Source organism: Mus musculus, chromosome 9 (genome assembly GCF_000001635.26).
Source record: "Mus musculus strain C57BL/6J chromosome 9, GRCm38.p6 C57BL/6J".
NCBI lineage: Eukaryota > Metazoa > Chordata > Mammalia > Rodentia > Muridae > Mus > Mus musculus.
In genome coordinates this window covers 103,207,900-103,230,601 of record NC_000075.6, presented here as the reverse complement: position 1 = coordinate 103,230,601, position 22,702 = coordinate 103,207,900, and the positions used below count along the sequence as shown (strand labels likewise).

Here is a 22,702-nt window from a genome sequence, read left to right as displayed (position 1 = left end):
ACTCCCGCCCAAGCAGCTGTACCATGCTGCTCCAGGCAGTGATAACAAAGAGTGGGTTCTGCTTTTAGCTTCCTTCTAAACACAGGCTTTTTGAGTGAGTGTGTGTGTGTGTGTGTGTGTGTGTGTGTGTGTGTGATTGTCGTGGTAGTGGATTCCATGCGCAGTTCTGTCCCACAGCTCAGGAAATGAGGTGATCATCAGGGCAAGAAAGGAAGGGGGTGGATGCGGGGTGATTGGGCAATTGGACTGCGCAAACACAAGAGGTCAAAGATTGCGCCCAGCCGGCCCCCTCCCTCCGTGCATAAAGGCGAGCGGGCCACGGGCAGGCGGCGCAGAAGCGGGTCGGTCTGTACTCCCCGCTCCTCGCCACACACACACCGAGAGGATGAGGCTCACCGTGGGTGCCCTGCTGGCCTGCGCTGCCCTGGGTGAGTGTGCGTGCAGGGGATGACTGGCTGGCTATGTATGCAACCCTTAGGAGCTAAAGCTGGAAGTCCCAGCTTCCAGCCCCTTGCTTCTTCTCTGTGGTATCTTCATCTTCCATAGCGTAGGAACAACGTGGATCCACATGCATCTGGGGCTCTGATTCAGTCTCTACCTTTCACTATCCTCATCACGCTGTCTCCCCTATGTCCAGTAATTTGAAGATATGGTATACGCGATGTTAGAAAACTTTTAACCAGTTTACCCAGGCGCTATCCCGGGGCCTCAGTATAGTCCAAACAGCATGGTGTGGTAGTCACAACTTCCTGAGATCTAATCCTGCTATCTCTCCTTTGTCTGATGCCTCCTTGGATGCCTTTGGCGCTGGTGGCTTAGACTAGGGTGTGGGATTTGAAGCCAGAATTCTGGGGTTCAAATCATACCTGTATTTCTCCTGCGACGGGTCTTGCTTGTTACCGCACATGCCTGGGAGGGTCAGGTGAGGGTGAGGTCACAGGTCCCAGTCCTGCATCCTGCTGACTCCTCACCAGAGGGGGGGGGGGTCTCAAAGACCCAAATGCCTGCTCCAGTTGGACTGTAGTTAGCATTTGTCACAGTGTTGGGGCTGTCTAGTTTGAGTGATTTGTCATCCCTAACAACTGTCAGCCTGAAACAGGCTTCCGTGCTTGTTAGCTCAGGACACCTTGTGTGGCTATGCACAGTGACACCGGACCAAGGTCAAAATTTACAAGTTAGACGAACTAGTTTGAAGAGGCTAGAGAGGTCGTCTATCCCTCTGGCCACGGTGAACTAAAGGGAAGGAGCTGGGGACGATCAGTCTCCCTGTTGTCCTTCCTCATCCATCCTGAGGTCCATTGGCCTCACCCACCCCGATCCATGCTTAGTGATTTGTGGGCTTGCTGAGTCAGTAAGTCAGCCCTGCTGAATTGCCCGAAAGGGAAGGGATGTGACAAGAGCTAGGAGTGCCAGGTCCCACAGACGGCATCTCTCCATCGTGTGGATTTCAGTGGTGACCCAGCTGGGGAGATGGTACAACTGGGCAGATGCTTAGCATGCAAACACCAGGACCTAAATTCAGAACCCCAGCAACCATGTAAAAAGCTGGGTACCGCAGTGCCCTGGGGAAGCAGACACAGGAAGATCCCAGGGAACCCACAGTGCCCTGGGGAAGCAAACACAGGAAGATCCCAGGGACTTTCTGGCCAGACAATCTAGTGGAACCAGCAAGGCTCAGATTCAGTGAAAGACACTGTCTCCAAAAAAATCAGGCAGAGAGTAATAGCGGGAGACACCGCACGTTGCCCTTTGTCCCCCACCCCCACCCCCCATGTGTTCCCATCTGCACATGCACACACCACATGGGAGCCCGATTATATAAGCACATACACACATCGTGATACACGTAATTGTCTTCAGCTGATTCTCTAAATGGCGGCCCAAAGGGGGTAAAGCATCCAGGGAAGGTTTGGTAGAAACAGAAGCCTGCTGCATAGAAGGGAGTTCCTAGCCTTTTCTCAACAGAAGACAGCTGAAGAGTATCACAGGTGAACTCGTGATCAAACTGTCGCTCAGAGAGACGCAAAGCTTCTAAGATCGTTATCTTCCCCTGGGGCCTGGCCATCAGACCTAGTGTCTGGGCTGCTAACAAACATGATGACGTAGGACAAACCTGCTTCCTCCCCCAAGGCCAGCTTTCTCATTTCTAAAAGACGGTATGCCTTTCCTAGAGTTGGTGTCTAGAGCCTTGTCTGAAGGTGGCTGAGGATGGTGTTTGCCCACTGAAGTTCACATTTTGATGTGGACCTTCAGCCAAGGCAAAAGAAGAGCAGGTTGTCACCTTCAGCTACCCCAGCATCTCTCTAAGCAGCCCAGGGTTAGGTGGGAACATGGCAGACCGTTGGGGCGAACGGATTCATCTGTTCCCAGGATCGGAGTGCAGCAGAGCCCTGTGCTCTGTCATGACTGCCACCAGGGATGAGAGGAGGGTGGAACAGAGGAGAGGTGGCCATTAAGACCCTTCGTAAAGTGGTGCGTTCTCTCCCCAGGCACGGGGAGCGGGTCCTTTATGCCTCCGCCTTCTCTCCTGCAGGGCTGTGTCTGGCTGTCCCTGACAAAACGGTCAAATGGTGCGCAGTGTCAGAGCACGAGAATACCAAGTGCATCAGCTTCCGTGACCACATGAAGACCGTCCTTCCGCCTGATGGCCCCCGGCTTGCCTGTGTGAAGAAAACCTCCTATCCGGATTGCATCAAGGCCATTTCTGTAAGTCCTGCTGCCGGGAACGGTAGCCCCTATACGCCTCTGGTTTGACTCACTTGTGGAAAAAAAAAAATTGAACTGGGGGGTGGGGACTGTCAGGTGTCCAAGTAGACAATTATACCAAGAGTGGCAGGAAGAGGATCATTCCAAGGCTTGAATTCTCCTGTCCATCCGGGTGTGGCCGCACACGTAGGTGGCCATGGCATGCTAGCTCCTACTGTTTCAGGGGCCCAGGACTATAGGGAAAAGCAGTAAGCTTTTCAGTGTTAAGACTAGCACCTTCTGGGCTAGTGAGATGGGCTTCTGAAGGTCCTGAGTTCAAATCCCAGCAACCACATGGTGGCTCACAACCATCCGTAATGAGATCTGACACCCTTTTCTGGTGCATCTGAAGACAGCTACAGTGTGCTTAGATATAATAATAAATAAATCTTTAAAAAAAAAAAAAAACAAAGACAGCACCTTCAGGGTTTTCACCTCCATGACAGCACCCACAGAGGAGCTTACAGGGACTCTCAAAACACGAGGGTCTCTGAATGACAAACCCCACTGTGTGGCCGAGCATGGAAACAGATATAAGAACCCAGCCACCCACAGACCCTGGGTGCTCCACTACAACCATGCCAGAGCCTCTGGTATAATAGCAGTGCCCACCTCTGAAGAGGGAGAGACCCTTCCCCCCTACCAAGCCTGCCAGACCAAGCCTCGACCACTGCCGATGGGTAAATCCGCATTTTGTCCAGGTACTGGGCACATCATCAGGGAAAAGTGAGGAAAAAAAAGACTCCATTTCTTCCTCTAGATGGAATCAACCCAAACCGGCAGGGCTGGATGTGCTTGTGCTTGGGATTTTCTAGCCCGAGACCCATGGAGCGCTGCCAGGTCCTTCCCACTTGTTCTGGTGTAGGGAAGCCTTCCTTGCAATAAGTCTTTGGGACTCGCTCTCTTCTAGGCAAGTGAAGCCGATGCTATGACCTTGGATGGGGGTTGGGTGTACGATGCCGGCCTGACTCCGAACAACCTGAAGCCCGTGGCGGCGGAGTTTTATGGATCAGTGGAACGTGAGTTCTCCCAGAATACCCAGGAGGGGGACCGTGGTTTAGTAGATGTTAAATCTCATTCTGTAGGCAGGTAGCCGACATTAGAAACGCTAGGAAGCCTTTTCTTTGGGGAGTCCATGGGGAATGAGATCTTCTAGCCCTCCGGGCACACATGGAGACATCTTGAGGACTTTGGGCTGGTTGGAGGCTGGTATGGACCTTCTGAGTCAGGCATCCTCAATGGAGAGCAGGCTGGGGTCCAGCTTGGCCTTCACTGGATCTGGGGAAGTGTCCAAGCTCCCCAGAGCCTCAGGCGCCATGGACAAGAGAAAACCCACCCCTATAGTGCCCGGAGGGAGCTTAGCAGTCCAAGAAGCTCTTCTGAGATAGCTCTGGTGGTCCCTGTCACCATATTAGAGGATGTAAAATACTTTGAGGGAGACAGAGAATGCCTCTGTTGTGGCTCTCACATGTTCCTGGTGCCTTGGCTTGGTAAGGAGAATGAGGCGCTCATGACCCATGTGCCGATGCCTCTTGAGCCTTTGTTTTCCCGGATGGACCATCTGTCTTTAAGTCTACAGAGGTTTCTCTGGCTTCTTACCACCCAGCTCTGCCTAAGTTACCCCTGGGTCTCTCTCTCTCCTTCATCAGGACAGAGCACTGACAAGCAGTGCTTCTCTGGGCCATGTCAAAGTCCTCCCTCCACATTGTCCCCTTTCAGATCCACAGACCTACTACTACGCTGTGGCTGTGGTAAAGAAGGGAACAGACTTCCAGCTGAACCAGCTCGAAGGCAAGAAGTCCTGCCACACAGGCCTGGGAAGGTCTGCAGGCTGGGTCATCCCCATTGGCTTGCTCTTCTGTAAGCTGTCGGAGCCCCGCAGTCCTCTTGAGAAAGGTAAGCCGCCATTTCTATTCTGAATATCCTGTACTGCTGGGGCCACACAGTCCTGGTTAGTCAGGCAGGTAGGCTGAACTCCAAGGAAGTGGAGGAAGAGGGAAACAATTAGAAGTGGCAACTTGAACCTTCTTGTTGTTGTGAGCTCCCAACACCCCTGCAGAGGCTGACCTGAGGAGGAATGAAAGGGCAGGTGGGTCCACAGTGGATTTCCATATTCACTTCAGTCCCTCACACACCCTCAACCCCCATCACCCCCACCACCACACACACCTCTGCTCCGTTAAAGGATGCTTTGGTTCCACCTGCTGGTCATAAGGTTGTCCTGCACCTCTCTAGGCTGTACTACAGCCCCCAGAGGCACCCTTTGAAAGATCTGGAGCCTGGCAGTGGTGGCTCACACCTTTAATCCCAGCACTTGGGAGGCAGAGGCAGGTGGCTTTCTGAGTTCGAGGCCAGCCTGGTCTACGGAGTGAGTTCCTGGACAGCCAGGGCTACACAGAGAAACCCTGTCTTGAAAAAAACAAAAACAAAAAAAAACCTGGAAACAGAGTGGGCAAAGTCTAGGGCAAGCCTTGTTTAGCAAGAAGTACTGCTTGTGTCCCCGGGAGGGTAACTGAAGAGCAGGGGTTAACTTATTCCTGTCTAGAAACCCTGCTTAGTACATGAAAGGCTGGGCAGGGACTGTGCTGGGCAGGGACTGTGCCTCTGCCTTCCTTCACCAGCCCAGGCTGGGTGATGGCATTATGCTTATTATGCCTTGTCCATTTCTTTGTATCGAGCAGCTGTGTCCAGTTTCTTCTCGGGCAGTTGTGTCCCCTGTGCAGATCCAGTGGCCTTCCCCAAACTGTGTCAACTGTGCCCAGGCTGTGGCTGCTCCTCCACTCAACCATTCTTTGGCTACGTAGGCGCATTCAAGTGAGTGGAATTGACACTCTGTGGTGGCCAGTGCCAAAAGTCCTCAAATGGGGGCTCTTTGCTGAGCCAACCTACCTAAAAGCATGCAGGTGGCTTAAGGTCCTCCCAGGAAGGCGGGGTTACAACCTGGGGCTCTCAAGGCCAAGGTAACCTATGTCCCCTTCCATCTGATGTCAAAGTTCAAGCCCTGTTCTGGCAGTCCTCTCTCCTCAGAGCTTCCGCATCTGGCTGGCGTCTCCTCTCAGTGGGCTGGGTAGCATCTGAAGGGACCTACATACCCCGAGTGCCTCACAGTAGACCATGCTCAGGATACTAGACGCTGCCCCGCACCACCCCAGCAGTACATGTGGCTTTTTAAATTATGTTTTTACATATAATATATTTTAATCATATATAAAACTGTCCAGTGGACATAAAATACTCTGAGGGAGGCAGGGCATGTGAGCCTCTATTATGGCTCCATGAGCCTTGGGTTGGTAAGGACAATGAGGCGCTGTGCCGGTCCCTCTTGGGCCTTTGTTCTCCTGGAATGATGCTACAGATGGACCATCTGTCTTTAAGTCTACAGAGGTTTCTCTGGCTTCTTACCACCCAGCTCTGCCTAAGTTACCCCTGGGTCTCTATCACCATACCAGAGGACACTGCACCCCCATACCTTCTTACACACACACACCAACACTGAAGATTAAACCAAACCAAAAGTACACAGGGGAAAACAAAACAAAACATGAAGTCCTCTGTGTGTGTGTGTGTTGGCCAACTACTCCTGGGCATGAGACTGGTCCTGAAATATGGTTGATATACTCCCTTAAAAAAACAAAAAACAAAAACAAAACAAAACAAAACAAAAACAACTGATTTTCGCCAGGCAGTGGTGGCACACGCCTTTAATCCTAGCACTTGGGAGGCAGAGGCAGGCAGATTTCTGAGTTCAAGGCCAGCCTGGTCTACAAAGTGAGTTCCAGGACAGCTAGGCTACACAGAGAAACACTATCTTGAAACAAACAAACAAACAAACAACCCTGATTTTCTGAAGCCAGCATCAATTGCAAGTAGCCTCTTAGGAATAGGATTTTGTGTCATTTATGCCCAATTTCTTGCTCTCTCTTTTTTGTCTTCTGATACCCTGAAATCCACATAGCCAGGGTAGAAATACTGTCATCTTCCATACTAAGGATCTGAAGATTTTTACATTATTTTCACCTCCTGTCAGCCACTTTGGGGTACGTGAGCACATCCCCCATCCCAGTGGTACTGTGGATGTCAGCATCCCACCCTAGAGAGCTGTCTCCACTATGAGGGCCACTCAGCCTCAGGCCTTGTCTGAAAGGTGACAGTGTGATCTGGACCAGGAGCAGGGTCCACCTTCTGGGACTCCTTGTTCATGGGCTTCTTTCCCACAGGTGTCTGAAAGATGGCGGTGGGGATGTGGCCTTTGTCAAGCACACAACCATATTTGGTGAGTGATGGGGAAAGACTCTGGCCGGTTCCTTGTCATCCTTTTCATGGCTAGTGGCCAGACCTGAGCATGCAGGGTCTCTCTCCCGCTGCTTGAGTCTCTATATATGCAGAGGAAGGTACTTTGGGGGTCTCTACCAAGATTCATGGGTCTCTTTCCAACACTCAAACCACACAATGGCTCTCCCTCTAGGGAAGAAGTGTCACAGCCAAGGGTTGGAGGTTGGCCTGGCTGACCTTGCCTGTCAGTAGTCTTGCTGAGCTTGGAGTCAGGGGATGGGGGCAACCATTGCTTCACTGGCCTACAGAAGCCTCTGTGTCTTTAACTGGTCATAGGCTCACCTTCCTGCATATTCCTTGACCCTCAGAGATCCCTCTAGACCTTTCAGTTCATGCTTTCAATGCTAACAGGACTTCAAAAATGGGGAGGGGTTCAGCCTGCCACAGGCTCACTGAACTTTCCCTCCTTAGAGGTCTTGCCGGAGAAGGCTGACAGGGACCAATATGAACTGCTCTGCCTTGACAATACCCGCAAGCCAGTGGATCAGTATGAGGATTGCTACCTGGCTCGGATCCCTTCTCATGCTGTTGTGGCTCGAAAAAACAATGGCAAGGAAGACTTGATCTGGGAGATTCTCAAAGTGGCACAGGTATTTTACCGCCATCCTCTGTCCTGCTTACCGCTCTGTGCAGAGATCTCTTTGACATCTGGACACACTAAGACAGCCGGGTCACCAACCTCTCCAGCATCCTCATAGAGTAGCCAGTGTCTCCTCTGGTATCAACATCCACCACCTTTTTGACCAATGATACCCTTTCCATCTGAATTAGGCCCTCAAGGCCCAGAGAGAATCCCAGAAGGAAAGAGAATCTCCGTCACACTCGCTCACGCGCGCGTGCACGCACACACACACACACACACACACACACAGAGGCACACGCGCACACACCCAGACTGCAGAGGAACTGACTTCCCCTGCCTCTTGGCTGAGGTCGGTTAACACAGTTTCCTCTGGTCAAGCCTACTCATGCCAGCCTCTGCACTAGATTCACTTGTTCTCAGCTAGTTCTCACTTAACTACTCAGGCAGACAGGGAGAGGGAATGTGGGATGGTCCTTACAGGATCCCGGACAAAGAGGCGCTGGGTGATGGAGAACATGCCCGAATAACTTCTCTCCTGGTACCTCCAAGTTTCCCACACTTTTAAGATCAGTTTCCTGAAGTTTCTCTTGTTCTCTTCAGTTCTTGTTCTTCTTTTTAACCTCCCTAATTCCCTGTTCACTCCACTGTTTTTATAGTTTTTTTGTTTTGTTTTGTTTTGTTTTTGTTGTTGTTGTTTTTCCTTCTGGAAACAGGAACACTTTGGCAAAGGCAAATCAAAAGACTTCCAACTGTTCAGCTCTCCTCTTGGGAAAGACCTGCTGTTTAAAGATTCTGCCTTTGGGCTGTTAAGGGTCCCCCCAAGGATGGACTACAGGCTGTACCTTGGCCATAACTATGTCACTGCCATTCGGAATCAGCAGGAAGGCGTGTGTAAGTATTCAGGGAAAACTAGGTGACCCCAGGAATGTGGGGAACCTGGTAAGGTCAAGAAGCAGCCATGGTCTTTCTGGGGACTGACAGCTTCTCCTGCTGTTCTCATTTCCATCCTGTTTGTGAGCCTAGGGCTAGACTGATGCTGGCTGGCATCAACCATGAGAGGACCCAGAGGTCACCAAGTGCTTTAAAGGCTGGTCACATTTAAAATGACCTGGGTTCATACTAGTATCATTCCTCTGCAAAAATTAGGGTAGCCCCCTGCCCTTTATGAAGCCAATTAGACTATTAGAAAGTAAATAACTCCATGTTTCTGCAGACTGTATATCTCTTGCCAATATTGTGGTCAACATGGGCGTAATGAAAGCTGGAGATGCAGGGAGTTTGATCTGGCCCTGGGTTTCACTGGAGGACTGGGGGTTTGCCTAATAATTTATTCACTCAGTAGGTATGTATTAGACAACCAGCCACAGACTCGGCTGGGTGCCTAACTTATAAACACATACTAGACTCTGCTGTTTGGGGAAGGAATTTCAGGTCAGGGAGAGGACAAATGTTTGAGAGATAGTCACACTACTGAACAGATAAATACAAAATGAAAGAATGAAAAACAGCAACAAAAAAAAAATCAAAGTCCTACAGTAGTGAAAACCAAAGTCAAACCTCTGAGGGTACTTGTACTAACATGTACAAACATACATACACACACACACACACACATTCATGCACTTACGCATGCATGCACGCACATACGCACACACGCACCCCACGTGATTAAAATTAAAGAAAACTAAATCTTACCTCGGAAGAAAAGCTGAACTTAAATGAAATCAACTACAGTTGGGCTGTGTCCCATCTGCTTCCCTAGACGATTAGGAGTTCCTTGGTGGGATCTGTTTATTTAGCTCATCATTTCCATAAAGCACTTAGCAGCATTGACATCTACCAGACAGCTGCTGCAGCCTTTCTTACCTGAGCCCCGGCTCTTCTTCTGGTACCACAGGCCCGGAGGGCTCGATCGACAACTCGCCAGTGAAGTGGTGTGCACTGAGTCACCTGGAGAGAACCAAGTGTGACGAGTGGAGCATCATCAGTGAGGGAAAGATAGAGTGTGAGTCAGCAGAGACCACTGAGGACTGCATTGAAAAGATTGTGGTACGTGTCTCCTGCCTCTCAGGGTGGGTCCCCAACACTATGGCCTGCTGGCCCGCTGAGTTAGCAAGTGTAACTCTTGCATGGAAATCCCCTTTCCAGACTCCTTGCTCTCATGGTTTGAGTTCAGCTCTGAAGGATGCCCTTTACATTAGCGCAGTAGAAGGGTAAACTGAGCCATCTCCTGTCAAAGGACACTGGACCATGACAAGAGTGCCTTTTGGGCTCAGGATGTGCCCTGGGGAGTGTGGAAAGGGCTCCGTTTTGATTTCGCAAGCAAGTACATGTTCACTTCATTGATCGAGATAGCATTTTTAAATTGCCTGTAGAGAATTTTCTAAATCCTGAGCCCGAGAACGAAGAAAAACAGCACCCCTTGTCATCACCGTGACTCAGAGAAAACCCTCTTCTTGAGAGTGTGCTGTGTGGGTTGCTTAGCACACCCCACCTTAGCACCTCATCGTGTCTTGTGAGCCTTTCTTGTGTCTTTCGAACCCTGGCGTTTCTGCCTCAGAGAATACACTGAGGTTCTGCAGGGTGGCAGCCTTGGAGAGGGCAAGGAAGCTCCAAGCTCTCACACCCCTGCCTCTGTTCTGTGCTCTATGGAGCCTCTCCAGTTGCCTATTCTTTGAGTTGACTCTTTTGTGCTTTCTAAGATATCTATCAGAAAGCAAAACTGACTGCGAACCCCATTCTTCTATCTACATTTTCAGATACTACATTCTTTTAGCTACAGACCATTTTCTTGTTTTGTCTGAGTCAAGGCAAGAAAAATCAAACCAACTTCATACAAAGCTTGCTAACACAGAACCAGAGTTTATATAAAAATACACTAACATCTGGGCGTGCCTGACTGATCATCAGGGGTCCGGTACCAACATCTACTGTTGCCCTTGGCTTTATAACTTGGGCTGAGAGGGGCCTTCAAGAGGCCAGTCTAAAAGGGCAGGTGGCACAGGAAATAGCAACTCTTCATTTGCTGTGTCTTCCTGTGTCTTTGCAGAACGGAGAAGCGGACGCCATGACTTTGGATGGAGGACATGCCTACATTGCAGGCCAGTGTGGTCTAGTGCCTGTCATGGCAGAGTACTACGGTGAGTGAGGACAGTGCCTCTGTGTTCTTTCTGAGCCATGGTAGAAGGAGAATCACAGCCCAATTTATCCCACAGCCACCATAAAATGCTCCTTGCATGAGCTTTTTCTCAGTCTCTGAGACGCCCTCACCTAGAATCTCCACAGTCATCTTAAAGGATGAGAGTGGTGGGATCCTCAGTCCCTGAGATGAGATTTCTGGTATAAAAAGGATCCAATTACAGAGGACATATAGGAAGTCTGGAAAGTCTTGCGATATCCAGAAGGCTCACTTTTCCTGCTACCTTGTAGCAGGACAAATAAGTTCAGTCAACATCCCACTGTGGGCTTGGTACACAGTGAGCAAGACACTTGAAATGCAGTTTGTGAATGAGTCCCAGAGGTCAACAGCCAGGTGAACTCTCAACATCTGGAGAGTCTTGACATTATTGTAAATCAGAGGTGTGTGTGGTCTTATCCATGCCTCTTAGTTTTAGTTGCCTCATGAGAAAGGTGTGGGTTTTCTATCCTATACATAAATGTTTAATGGTTTCTTGATTCTCTTTCAGAGAGCTCTAATTGTGCCATCCCATCACAACAAGGTGAGTTGAAACGGGTAATCTCGGGCACAGGAAGGTAAATTCTCATTGTTGGGAGAAGTGGTTAGGCAAATTTATAAGTCAATGGAGAAAGCCAATTTTAGAAGGCAAAGTGAGATGAAAGAATAGTAATTGATCAGGAGTGTGTGTGTGTGTGTGTGTGTGTGTGTGTGGTGACTCAGATACAGGGTTACTCATCTCCTGTTAATATGTAGGTATTGTCTCTATAAGGATGCATGAGGGAACCCAAGGGTTGAGAATTTATGAATGGTCTCCAAACAAATCTTTGAACAAAGCAGTAACTAGAACATCTGTTGACAAAGCTAGGATTTCTTGCCCCTGTCAACTGATCCTGGGGACAATCTAGGTTCTTCCCATTGCTTCCTACCATTTTGAATCCTATGAAGTCTTCAGAGTTTTAGATGAGAGTTAGCACAGACCTTGTCTATGTAGTCCTTGCAGGACTGAATGGAGCACTTCAAAATGCTGATGTCTAAGTGCATGGAATTCCATCCAGGCTGGGCCCAGGAAACCAGACTAGCCCATCTCTTACTAAGGCTTTGATTAGGAGTGGATCTGAAAAGATGGCACCAGAGCAAACAGGAATTCAAATGCCAAAGTGACCCTGAGTCCTAGTGTTCAGTCTCCTTAGGTTGTATTCCACAGAACTATGAGTGTACAATTCTGTAGTCTTGTCCCTGCAGCTAAACTTAACCTCCCAGTTTTTAGCATATCTAGAAGGAGCCATTATTATTCCACAGATTGTTTTCAATTGGAGAAAGTATATTGAATTAATTAAAACAGAAAACAGAATCACAGGTGTTCCAGCCCCAACTGAGGTCACATTTGTGCTATAGAAAATTACAACCAATGTGTTGTTGGTATTTCCTTTTTTATGTTTATCCTGGTATAAAATCATATTCTTATTATCAGAGGGAATCTGGCCTGATTAACCCCAATACATGTTCATATACAAAATGCCAGAGTTCCATTAACTTTTCTGTACCCATGTCTTTGATTTAATAATTTGGAAAGTGAGTTACTGGCTTTTAACTTCAATAACCTTATGCATACAGGTAAGGGCTGTATGTTAGCCTTCTTCCTAATGATTATATGTTAATATTTGCTATTTTATGTGTATACATGTATATGTGGGCACATGTGCACACTTGTGATGGGGCATGTAGAGGTCAGAAGTCAACGTCAAGTGGAATTTCTCAGAAGTCATCCACTTTGTTTTATGAGATGGGATCTTTGTTGGTCTGGAGTAAGTTAAGCTGGCTTACTAGTAAGGCCCAGGAATTTGTCTGTACCCATCTTCCTAGTAATGAGATTATAAGCACATGCCACCATGCCTGGCTTTTATCTTACATCAGTTCTGGGGACCGAACTGCTTACATGGCAAGAACTTTACCAACCAAGTCATTTCCTGAGCCCATTATTTTATTTTTAAATCAATACATCAAAGCATTTTTAATATGGACATAATCACGGGGCACCATGTGATCTTAGTACTTTGCTTTTAAGATTCTTCCTGCAAGACTGTCCTGTTCTTCACCGGAGTTAGATGTTGTGGAATTCCTTTCACGACACAATGCTATTTAGGACATCCTCGCTGTCCTAGGGAGACAGTGGCTTCTGTTGGAAGCAGATACTTTGGGAGGCCCCAGCGATATTAATTGTTCTTTTCAGGTATCTTTCCTAAAGGGTATTATGCCGTGGCTGTGGTGAAGGCATCGGACACTAGCATCACCTGGAACAACCTGAAAGGCAAGAAGTCCTGCCACACTGGGGTAGACAGAACCGCTGGTTGGAACATCCCTATGGGCATGCTGTACAACAGGATCAACCACTGCAAATTCGGTGAGCAGAGCTGGGAAGGCAGCTTGGGAGGAGCCGTGCAGAAAAACAGGGTCCTGAGGGAGGCGGTGGGCTCAGGGTTCATAAAAGTGAGTTTCACAAAAATGAACCTCAAGGAAATAGCAAAAAAAGCTAGGAGGGGTGCGGAGCTGAGCCATGGAGTCAGGATGATTGTCTCAGTGGCAAATGATGGCGTCAGTAGATATACATTTAGTTGCCTCTCCCATGATGGAGATCAGAGGTGAGCAGTCCACGGCTGATAAGGTCTTGAGAGCTTCTCCTTCTTTCCGGTCCACGATTTCCATCATAGTACTTCCATGTTCAAAGCAACCTTGCCTGGGCAGTCACAATTCAGGCAAGGAGAACAAGTGGAAATTTACACCCACTATGGTCAGTGCTTGAAAAGAGCCTTCTGGACTTGAAAGCAATTATTTGCATATAACTTGCCATTGTGCAGAACTTAGGTGTCCTGTCAGACACCTACCTACATGTACCTACTATAAACCAAATTAGATTTTTGTTACGGAGGAACAAAGGGAAACAGACATTGGGTGGATATCAAGCAATCTCTGCCATCAGGGTTCTGTGATATGACTATGTGGGCTGCCGTTTCCTGGGTCCCTTAAGGTGTTGGTCATCTCACCGAGTCCCTGCTCAGCCCTGAGGATTCTTCAGTTGACTATGTCCTCTACCTGAGGCTGTTTCTATCTCCTTATGTTTCTGAGTAGAAGATCCCAACAGAAAATTTTGGCCATGGCTTTGCTTCATATTGGCTTCCTCAGATCTTCTTTCCTGATGCCTCTAAATTTGGGCAACTCCTTAAAAATGATAGAACTGTAAACATGACTATGAACTCTGCGACCTTAGAATATGCAGGGAGGGGAGATGGGGACACATTTCTGCACAGAGATGCTCTGCTGTCTCAGAAACAAAGGACACCTGGGGTGACAGGCAGAAAGCACAGGCTCCTGAACTTGCTTCCCTGAGCCTCCTTATATTTTCACATCCATAGAAGCAGCTGATGGGCAGAGGCTGTCTCCTATCCCTCTCTTGATTTCTGAGGTGTAGTGTAGCTCTTCTAATGAATGGCAGGGAAGGGGAAACTCACAAAGAAAGAAAGAATGGTACAACCTTAGAAATTCCATTTCTTCATTCTACAGGCTAGAGATGGTACCATCACAGTCCTCCAGGGGTCTCCTTTACCCTGAAGTGGAATGCTCACAAAATCCTTTCCCAACCTTGAGAAGTTTCCTCCAAAGACCTATAGTCTGGGTGGTTCTGGGTTGGTGGGTGGCAGGTTGCAGAGTGAATTATTTCATAGCCTGTCAGGGGTTAGGTAAGCCACTAGAATTAACACACACACACACACACACACACACACACACACACACAAAGCTGACATTTTCTTGTTCTTCTGTCCAGATGAATTTTTCAGTCAAGGCTGCGCTCCCGGGTATGAGAAGAATTCCACCCTCTGTGACCTGTGTATTGGCCCACTCAAATGTGCTCCGAACAACAAAGAGGAATATAATGGTTACACAGGGGCTTTCAGGTGAGTTTTCCAACACACACACACAGAGTTGGATATCTAAAATCCACATAAAAACCAAGCACGAATATATGTCTTTAACCTCAGCACTTGCGAGTGTGGGATGGAGGAGAAACAAGTGGGTCTCTGGAGCTCACTAGCCACCAGCTTAGCCAAACTGAGGCGCTCCAGGCTCAGGGAGAGACCATGTATGTCTCAAACAGTAAGGTGGGGAATGATAAAGGCAGATGTCCAATGTTGACTTCTGACCTCTGCACACATGTACACATGTGCACATGCACACATACTCACATGAACGTGCATATACGCCTTCCTCTCGCACCCACAAAGAATAAAGAAAAAAAAAAGCATGGTGTGTGGAGCTGAGCTTGTGGGACTGACTGCACAGCAACTTGGGGCCTTTTGCTTTCCTTATTCTGCATGTTGTTGAGTGATAGAACGAGTGGCCCTAACACTTGATGACATCAGGTGACCAACCTGAATCCCCAAGGTGCCTCTGAATGACAGGTGCCAGTCTGACCTCCTGTCTTCTCTCTTCTCCAAATCTGGACCTGTTCAGGTGTCTCGTTGAGAAAGGAGATGTAGCCTTTGTGAAACACCAGACTGTCCTGGATAACACCGAAGGTATGTGTGCGCTCTCTTCTGTTGGTTCCCTCCAGAATCTGGGTCACTGGGATTTGCTGAGACTCAGGGATGGCTCCATAGGAGCTGTGCAGAAACCGTCAGGCTCGAGAGTTCTAATTCTCAACTTGTATGTTCAATGGAGAGAGAAGCAATTGCTCTGCAGTGATCCCTATGGCAAGGGTCCCTGCAAGGCTGGGGCAGGGTGAATATGCGTGGGAAGCTGCTTGCACTGCCGTGTGCAAAGGAGGATGGGATACAGCACAGGGAGCCAGTGTATAGCATCTCCCAGTGCCATGTCTGGAAATGTTGGACATGAAACTAATGTTAACAGTAACAGATGGCAAACCATAGATTAAAGTAAGAATCCATGATGCAACCCAGACTAGATAAACGATGAAGAGATAGCTCTTGCGGGCCATGGAATGCTAGCTAAGGAATGAGGTGGGATGGCAAGGTTGGGAAGATGGGCTTGAGTATCAGGAAGGATGAGCACGCCAGGCCTTGTATGTCACCAAGGGCTCCTGAGGAACTGCCGTTCCGGCCATTAACCACTGCCCTGTCAGCTCTCAGGTCTGTTCTCTTCACTGCCTTGGGCAACTGATGTAGGATGGACTGTCTCTCGGCACCAGCTCTTCTGAGACGCCTTCCCAGGCGGCACACCCACTCTGCTGAGAATCTTCTGTCTATGTGGCTACAAAGTATCTGTGTGCACTTTGGCTGTGGGCAATCACTGGGCTCTTTCTCTTCCTCTTTATCCTCCCAGCACCTGAGACTGCACTCAGAAGACACTAAGAATTTATTTAACGAACTGATTTGATTGTGTTCTCTCTCTCTCTCTCTCTCTCTCTCTCTCTCTTACACACACACACACACATTTTCTCTCTCCCCTTCCCACCTCTCTCTCCCTTCCTCTTTCCCCTTTCCCTCCCTCTCTCTTTCTCTCCCCTCTGCTTATCTCTTTCTCTCTCCCTACCTCTCTCTCCCTCCTCCTCTCCTTCTCCTTTCCTCTCTCTATCCCTTCCTCCCTCTCTCCCCTCTTCCTACCTTGTTCTCTCTCTTCCTCCCTCTCCCCTCTCTCTCAGTCCCCCCTTTCTCTCTCCCTTCTCTCCCTCCCTTGTTCCCCACATGATTTTTAAACTTTCTTTAAAGGCTTTCTTTCATGCCACCCAAGTGTCATCCTGGTCTTGGTTCTTTGTCACCTTTGATTTCTTCTGTGCTTTTCTGAGTAAGTCTTTGATTTCTAGGCCTTGACTCTCCACTCTTCATAAAGGCTCCAACACCTGTAACCTCCTGGTTACAGTTGCTGTAGGAGACCTGACCTTCCATCTCCTCAGCTCCTCAGACTGACAAGCTGCTATTTTTATGCACAGGATGCTGGCACGACAAGCTCAGTTGGCACAAATGCAAGCCCTTCCTAGTTCTCTTTCCATAGCTTCTGTCTCTAGAGAACCTTGTTATAATCCTCTGCCAGTCCCTCCCATTGTCCCTCCATCAGCCCACCTTAGTACTTGGAAATTAACCCAAGGCCTGGATCATGCTTAATCAAGTCTTTACCACGTAGGGTGGTGGAAGCAATTTGATTATATTAAAATTAAGCTGAATTAACTGTTCTACATCTACATAAGCACATTCATATTCAATAGACACTCATCATTACCGTAGTGGCAAAAAAAAAAAAAGTATAATTACTCCAAATATCTATTAATGGAGGAATGGTTTAAAAACACTGTGTTATTGTCACACTATAGAATAAGATCCAATGATTTTAAAGAATTACCTTGATTTGCATAATGGTGCAGAAGAAACTGTGACGCATATAAGTAGCTGAGAGCTACAGAAGTTCATATGTGTTAAGATCTACTGCTAAGAAAAAAAATGTAGGCTTGTAACATCACACAGACTTGTATATAGGTAAATGAGGACAAGGCGCATGCGTGGAAGCACAACTTGTGATTTCCAGGCTTGGTGCCAGAGAAAACATTGGGAGTAAAGGAACGCAGAAGTGAGGGTGTTTAGTTTGTGAGGGAATAATTTTAAAATATGATAACGCTGGTCTCACACAGTATTTGTTCAATTACGGGAAAAGCTGAGCGGACAGTGAATGAATCGAGAGAGGTCACGATCCCGCTTTATGAGCGAGAAATGAAAACTGGCAATAAAAAATGCCCGGAGGAACCGCGGAAAACCTCCGAAAGGGCGGAGGTCTTTAAATCGACTGTTCGGTTGGTTAACTGTTGCAAAGAGAATGCAGAAAAGATTAAGTAAGCAGCTGAGATAGGACATTAGCTCCTGGGACTAGCATGAAGTCAAACTGAAAATATCGATGAGTATCGATATGAGAGCGTCTTCCGGGCGGGTCTTCCGTTTGGAGAGCTGAGAGGGCAGCACAGAGGCGGGGAAACTGCCTTAGAGCACCACCTTCTCCCCGCTCCTTGATGGAGCTAGAAGTACAGAAGGTCTCGGGATTTTGTCTGAGACAGGCTTCACTCTGTATCTCCCGTTAACCTAGAATTCACTGTGTAGACCAGCTGGCCCCACATTCACAGAGATCCATTTGTTTCTGCCTTCCAAGTGCTAAGATTAAAGGCATGCATTAGCACACCTGGCTTGCTTGCTTGCTTGCTTGCTTTATTTATTTATTTATTTATTTAAATAAATGCATTGTTGTTGTTTAGCATTGGAATTTAATAGAAGTTTTTTTTCTTTTTCTTTAAAAAAAAACCACCCATAGAACATGGCTTTTTTTTTTTCTTTCTTTGTTTTCTTTTCTTTTCTTTTTGTTTTGTTTTGTTATTGTTGCTGTTGTTGTTGTTTTCAAGACAGGGTTTCTCTGTGTAGCCCTGGCTGTCCTGGAACTCACTCTGTAGACCAGGCTGGCCCCTCGAACTCAGAAATCCACCTGCCTCTGCCTCCCAAGTCCTGGTATTAGAGGCGAGCACCACCACTGCCTGGCTTGTGGCTCTTTTTTCATTTGGCTGAGAGGGCAGGTCAGAGGAGAGTGGTCACTAAAAAGCTCTTGTGAATCGAGTGCTACCTGTAATGAACACGACCATCCTCTCCTCCTAACACCACCATAACCTTAAACATGGGCTTGTGCTGGACAGAAGGCACACGCCTTCCATACACCTGTGGGTCAGTGACATCCCAGTGACTACAACGGTTCCACCTGGCGGATCCACCCCTTTTCTCTACCCAGGAAAGAACCCTGCCGAATGGGCTAAGAATCTGAAGCAGGAAGACTTCGAGTTGCTCTGCCCTGATGGCACCAGGAAGCCTGTGAAAGATTTTGCCAGCTGCCACCTGGCCCAAGCTCCAAACCATGTTGTGGTCTCACGAAAAGAGAAGGCAGCCCGGGTTAAGGCTGTACTGACTAGCCAGGAGGTATGAACTACCCAGGGTCTGCTACCGTTTATTCCTAGCAGGGGCAGGCTATTCGGAGTTAAACGGAGCTCCGGAGTGAGCATTTCCTTTCTAAAAACTAGAATTTGGACTCTACAGACCGTGGATCAGAATATCTGAGTTCAAATCTCAGCTCGGCAGCTTTCGGTCCACGCCATCTTAGGCACATGGCTTAAAATGTCCACGTTCGGTTTCTTCACGTATTAAATGGAAATAATACCACATACACACATGTTTCTAAGTTAACAAAAAAATAAATAAATAAAGTGGTGCATGCACACGTCTTAGGGAATGTGTGTTTACAGGGAGGGCACACAGTGTGCTAGCTGGGACTGGATTCCTCAGACCTGGCTCTGCTCCTGTGGAACTCCTAGTCAGGACAGACAAATTCCCACTTGACCCATAACCCCTCCGAGCCTAGAATCTGCCTTCCAGCTCATCTGGATCTTGACTCGGGACTTTATTTTCCTCGAGAATGTTTTTCTGAAAACAATTTCTAATGTTCCTTCGTATGAGTCTTAAGGACCGGAATTGACTACTCCTTCTCTTGCTTGTATCAGTTGCACCATATTCTTAACAGTCTGGAAAATACAAGACTCTTACTCTCAGAAAAATCCTGTCAGGGCCAGCCTTGGGGGGCAGCGAGTACAGGGGCCACTGGAACACTTTATCCCTAGGGCCACTCTACACACACACACACACACACACACACACAAATTACCCTTCCTTCTGGTATAGCTGCCTGCCTTTTAATTTGTCATTAGTTTTAAAAGAAATAGGCTAGCATACTTTGAAAAGTTCCTTCCAAAGCCTATGATAATCTTCAGTGGTGTTTCTAGTTTGACATTAGATTTGAGTCAAGCAGTCTTACAATCACTAACAGTTTCATAGCAGCATTACCAAATATTTAAAGAAACTCAATGTGAAATGTTTAACCTTTCTACAGCGTTTTATACCTCTGTTTCTTGTGTCGATTTTTAAAAAAATGCCATGTCAATTATAAATATCTTCTGTAGCTTTCTGTTGTTCCCAGGGCTGGCTTGGACCTTTCAGTTTCCTGCAGGTGTTTCCAGTCCGAGACATAGGTTCACGTCTATTTTCTGCTCATTTGACAGACTTTATTTGGGGGAAGTGACTGCACCGGCAATTTCTGTTTGTTCAAGTCCACCACCAAGGACCTTCTGTTCAGGGATGACACCAAATGTTTCGTTAAACTTCCAGAGGGTACCACACCTGAAAAATACTTAGGAGCGGAGTACATGCAATCTGTCGGTAACATGAGGAAGTGCTCAACCTCACGTAAGTAGAATGAACCCTGTGGAGAGGTCGCAGAGAAACCCAGCGATGGGTGCTGGAATGGTAGTTACAAGAACTCAAACCCTTAGGAAACAGCCACGTGAGCAAGGCAAAACCTAGCATATACAACCACGTGGGTTATATGCACATATTGTTAAGGGGTCGCAGACCCAGGATACTAAGGCAGTGGACGAATTATATGCACACAATTCCTAAGAAGATAAAAAGGGGCACTGAACTTATTAGAGGTCCCTGTCCAATATGGCAATGGCTAGCAAGGTGTGACAGAGCAAGTTCAGGTGACAGCTGGATTAAATCTAGATATCATATCCTCACTCCACCCAGCTACAATTTTAATTGAAAGTAGCCATAGCAAGAAGAATTATCACAGAGCATCCTTTTAGACAGCTCTGTTCATAGAACATCCTTTTAGACAGCTCTGTTCTAGGGAACTTCAATAATGATAAGTTCTGGCTAGCTAGGAAGTTGCTAAGCAGCATCTGCAATGCCATATTCCAGGAATTGAAATAGGATAAAATATATTTTACCATCTGTTTGGGGATTAGCGGGGACACCTGAAAACATTTGTAAAGTGCGAGGGGGTGCATGGGATATACAGTGGTGAGTCTCCCACTGGAGTTTGGAGGTGAGTCTTGGCCTTCATTTAAGTTATTGTGCTGGAGATACAGCCTCGGAGACTGTGCTGCTCTGGGGTGATGGCCCTTTCAAGGTTGCCCCATGTGGATTGGTAAGATGGCTCAGTGGGGAAAAGAGCCCGTGGCACAAGCTAGATGACCTGAGTTTAATCCCTAGATCTGACGGTCGGAGACAATATACTATACTATACTACACTGTGCTGCACTGTGCCAAGCTATGCTATATATGTGTTTTACAAGTTGCCACATGGAATTCTAGTGTGAGCAATGTGATTGTTGAGGTTTAGTGTGACAGAATCCAAGTTAATATTTCCCTTACCTGTATGCTCCAGAGAACACCAGTCTAGCTTTGTTTTTCTCCACTCCATCCTTAGACCCAGCTCAGACGTTGCTGGGGACTGCCAGCTACCATCTGCCTCGCATTCTCAGGGAAGAAGGGCCTTCCTAGGCGGCTTCTCCTTATGTGAATTCAAGTTCAGAGCCTCACTGGTTAAAAGCAAAGTTGGGGATGCCTGTAGGGCAGGAAAGTCACATGACAGCTTCTCTATCCTTGTGTGGAGCCCTCCCCGTGGGAGGCTCAGGAGCTGTGTAGGGAAGCAGGGATGGGAGGGATGGGGCACAGCATGCATGAGTCTAGCAGAACAATGAGCCTTGGCACAATTTATGTGATACTGAATTGCCCATTCAGGTTCCTTTCATTCTGCTAAACAGCTCATAAAAGTAAGAGTATTCTCAATGTCCTATATCTTTCTTCTCTCCCCAGGACTCCTGGAAGCCTGCACTTTCCACAAACATTAAAATCCAAGAGGTGGGTTGCCACTGTGGTGGAGACAGATGCTCCCTCCCGTGGCCCATGGGCTTCTCTTGGTCTTCATGCCCTGAGGGGTTGGGGCTAACTGGTGTAGTCTTCGCTGCTGTGCCTTACCACATACACAGAGCACAAAATAAAAACGACTGCTGACTTTATATTTCCCAAACTCCATTCTTTTCTAGATATTTTCACCAGGATTTCTTTGTACAATCTGACTAAATATCATATAAACTGAACCTTGTCTCCTGAGCTCAAGATTCAGGTAGTTGGGGCTGGAGAGATGGCTCAGAGGTTAAGAGCACAGGCTGCTCTCCCAGAGGTCCTGAGTTCAATTCCCAGCAACCACATGGTGGCTCACAGTTGTCTGTATCTCCAGTTCCATGGGATCCGATGCCTCTTTTGCTCCGCAAGATCCTGCATTCATGTGAGGCACATAAGCTCACACAACCACATACACATAAAATAAAAGATCAAAAATAAGAATCTTAGCCGGGCGTGGTGGCGCACGCCTTTAATCCCAGCACTTGGGAGGCAGGAGGATTTCTGAGTTCGAAGCGAGCCCGGTCTACAGAGTGAGTTCCAGGACAGCCAAGGCTACACAGAGAAACCCTGTCTCGAAAATACAAACAAAAAACAAAACAAAACAAAACAAAAAAACCCACAAACAAAAACAAAAAACAAAAAAACTGTATGACCACACACGTACGTATGTGCACATGTGCACATGCCAGAAAGAAGAATTTGTTACAAATAGATGCCCTAGTGAGTACTGAGAAAGTTGACAGAACTTGTATTAATTCATTGCGATGGAACAGCCATGGTCCAAAACCAAATCTGAATCAGCTTTGCGTAAAAAAAAAAAAATCTCCCTGCGAGCCCGACAATATTGCAAACAATTGGTTGTCAGTCCGTGGGCGAGGTTCTTTCTCACCAGTCAGCTAGACGTCATGGGCAGACGTCATGGGCAGGCGAGGGGAAGCTCTTCGAGTGCTGGTCGAAGAAGTGTTGGGAGCTTTGGTGTATAGGATGTGAGGGTGGGGAGGAGCTGCGGAGGGCGGGCATGTCTATGGCGCCCTCTAGTGTTACAGTCCTGTAGGCGGCAGGTATTCAGGCTAGCTTTGCAGTCCGCTA

General features: G+C 47.6%; 1 protein-coding gene across 1 annotated transcript; it reads left to right on the top strand.

Annotated features, from left to right (window-relative positions):
* The first annotated feature begins 315 nt into the window (after positions 1-315).
* Positions 316-21,726, top strand: Trf (transferrin). The gene is made up of 17 exons (NM_133977.2): positions 316-428; positions 2,534-2,706; positions 3,656-3,764; positions 4,465-4,641; positions 5,427-5,559; positions 6,963-7,018; positions 7,489-7,667; positions 8,374-8,551; positions 9,558-9,709; positions 10,710-10,800; positions 11,347-11,379; positions 13,069-13,239; positions 14,659-14,788; positions 15,345-15,409; positions 18,606-18,790; positions 19,924-20,107; positions 21,524-21,726. Exons 1-17 carry the CDS (start codon positions 386-388, stop codon positions 21,556-21,558), a joined length of 2,094 nt encoding a protein of 697 aa, NP_598738.1. The 5' UTR covers positions 316-385; the 3' UTR covers positions 21,559-21,726.
* The last annotated feature ends 976 nt before the right edge of the window (positions 21,727-22,702 follow it).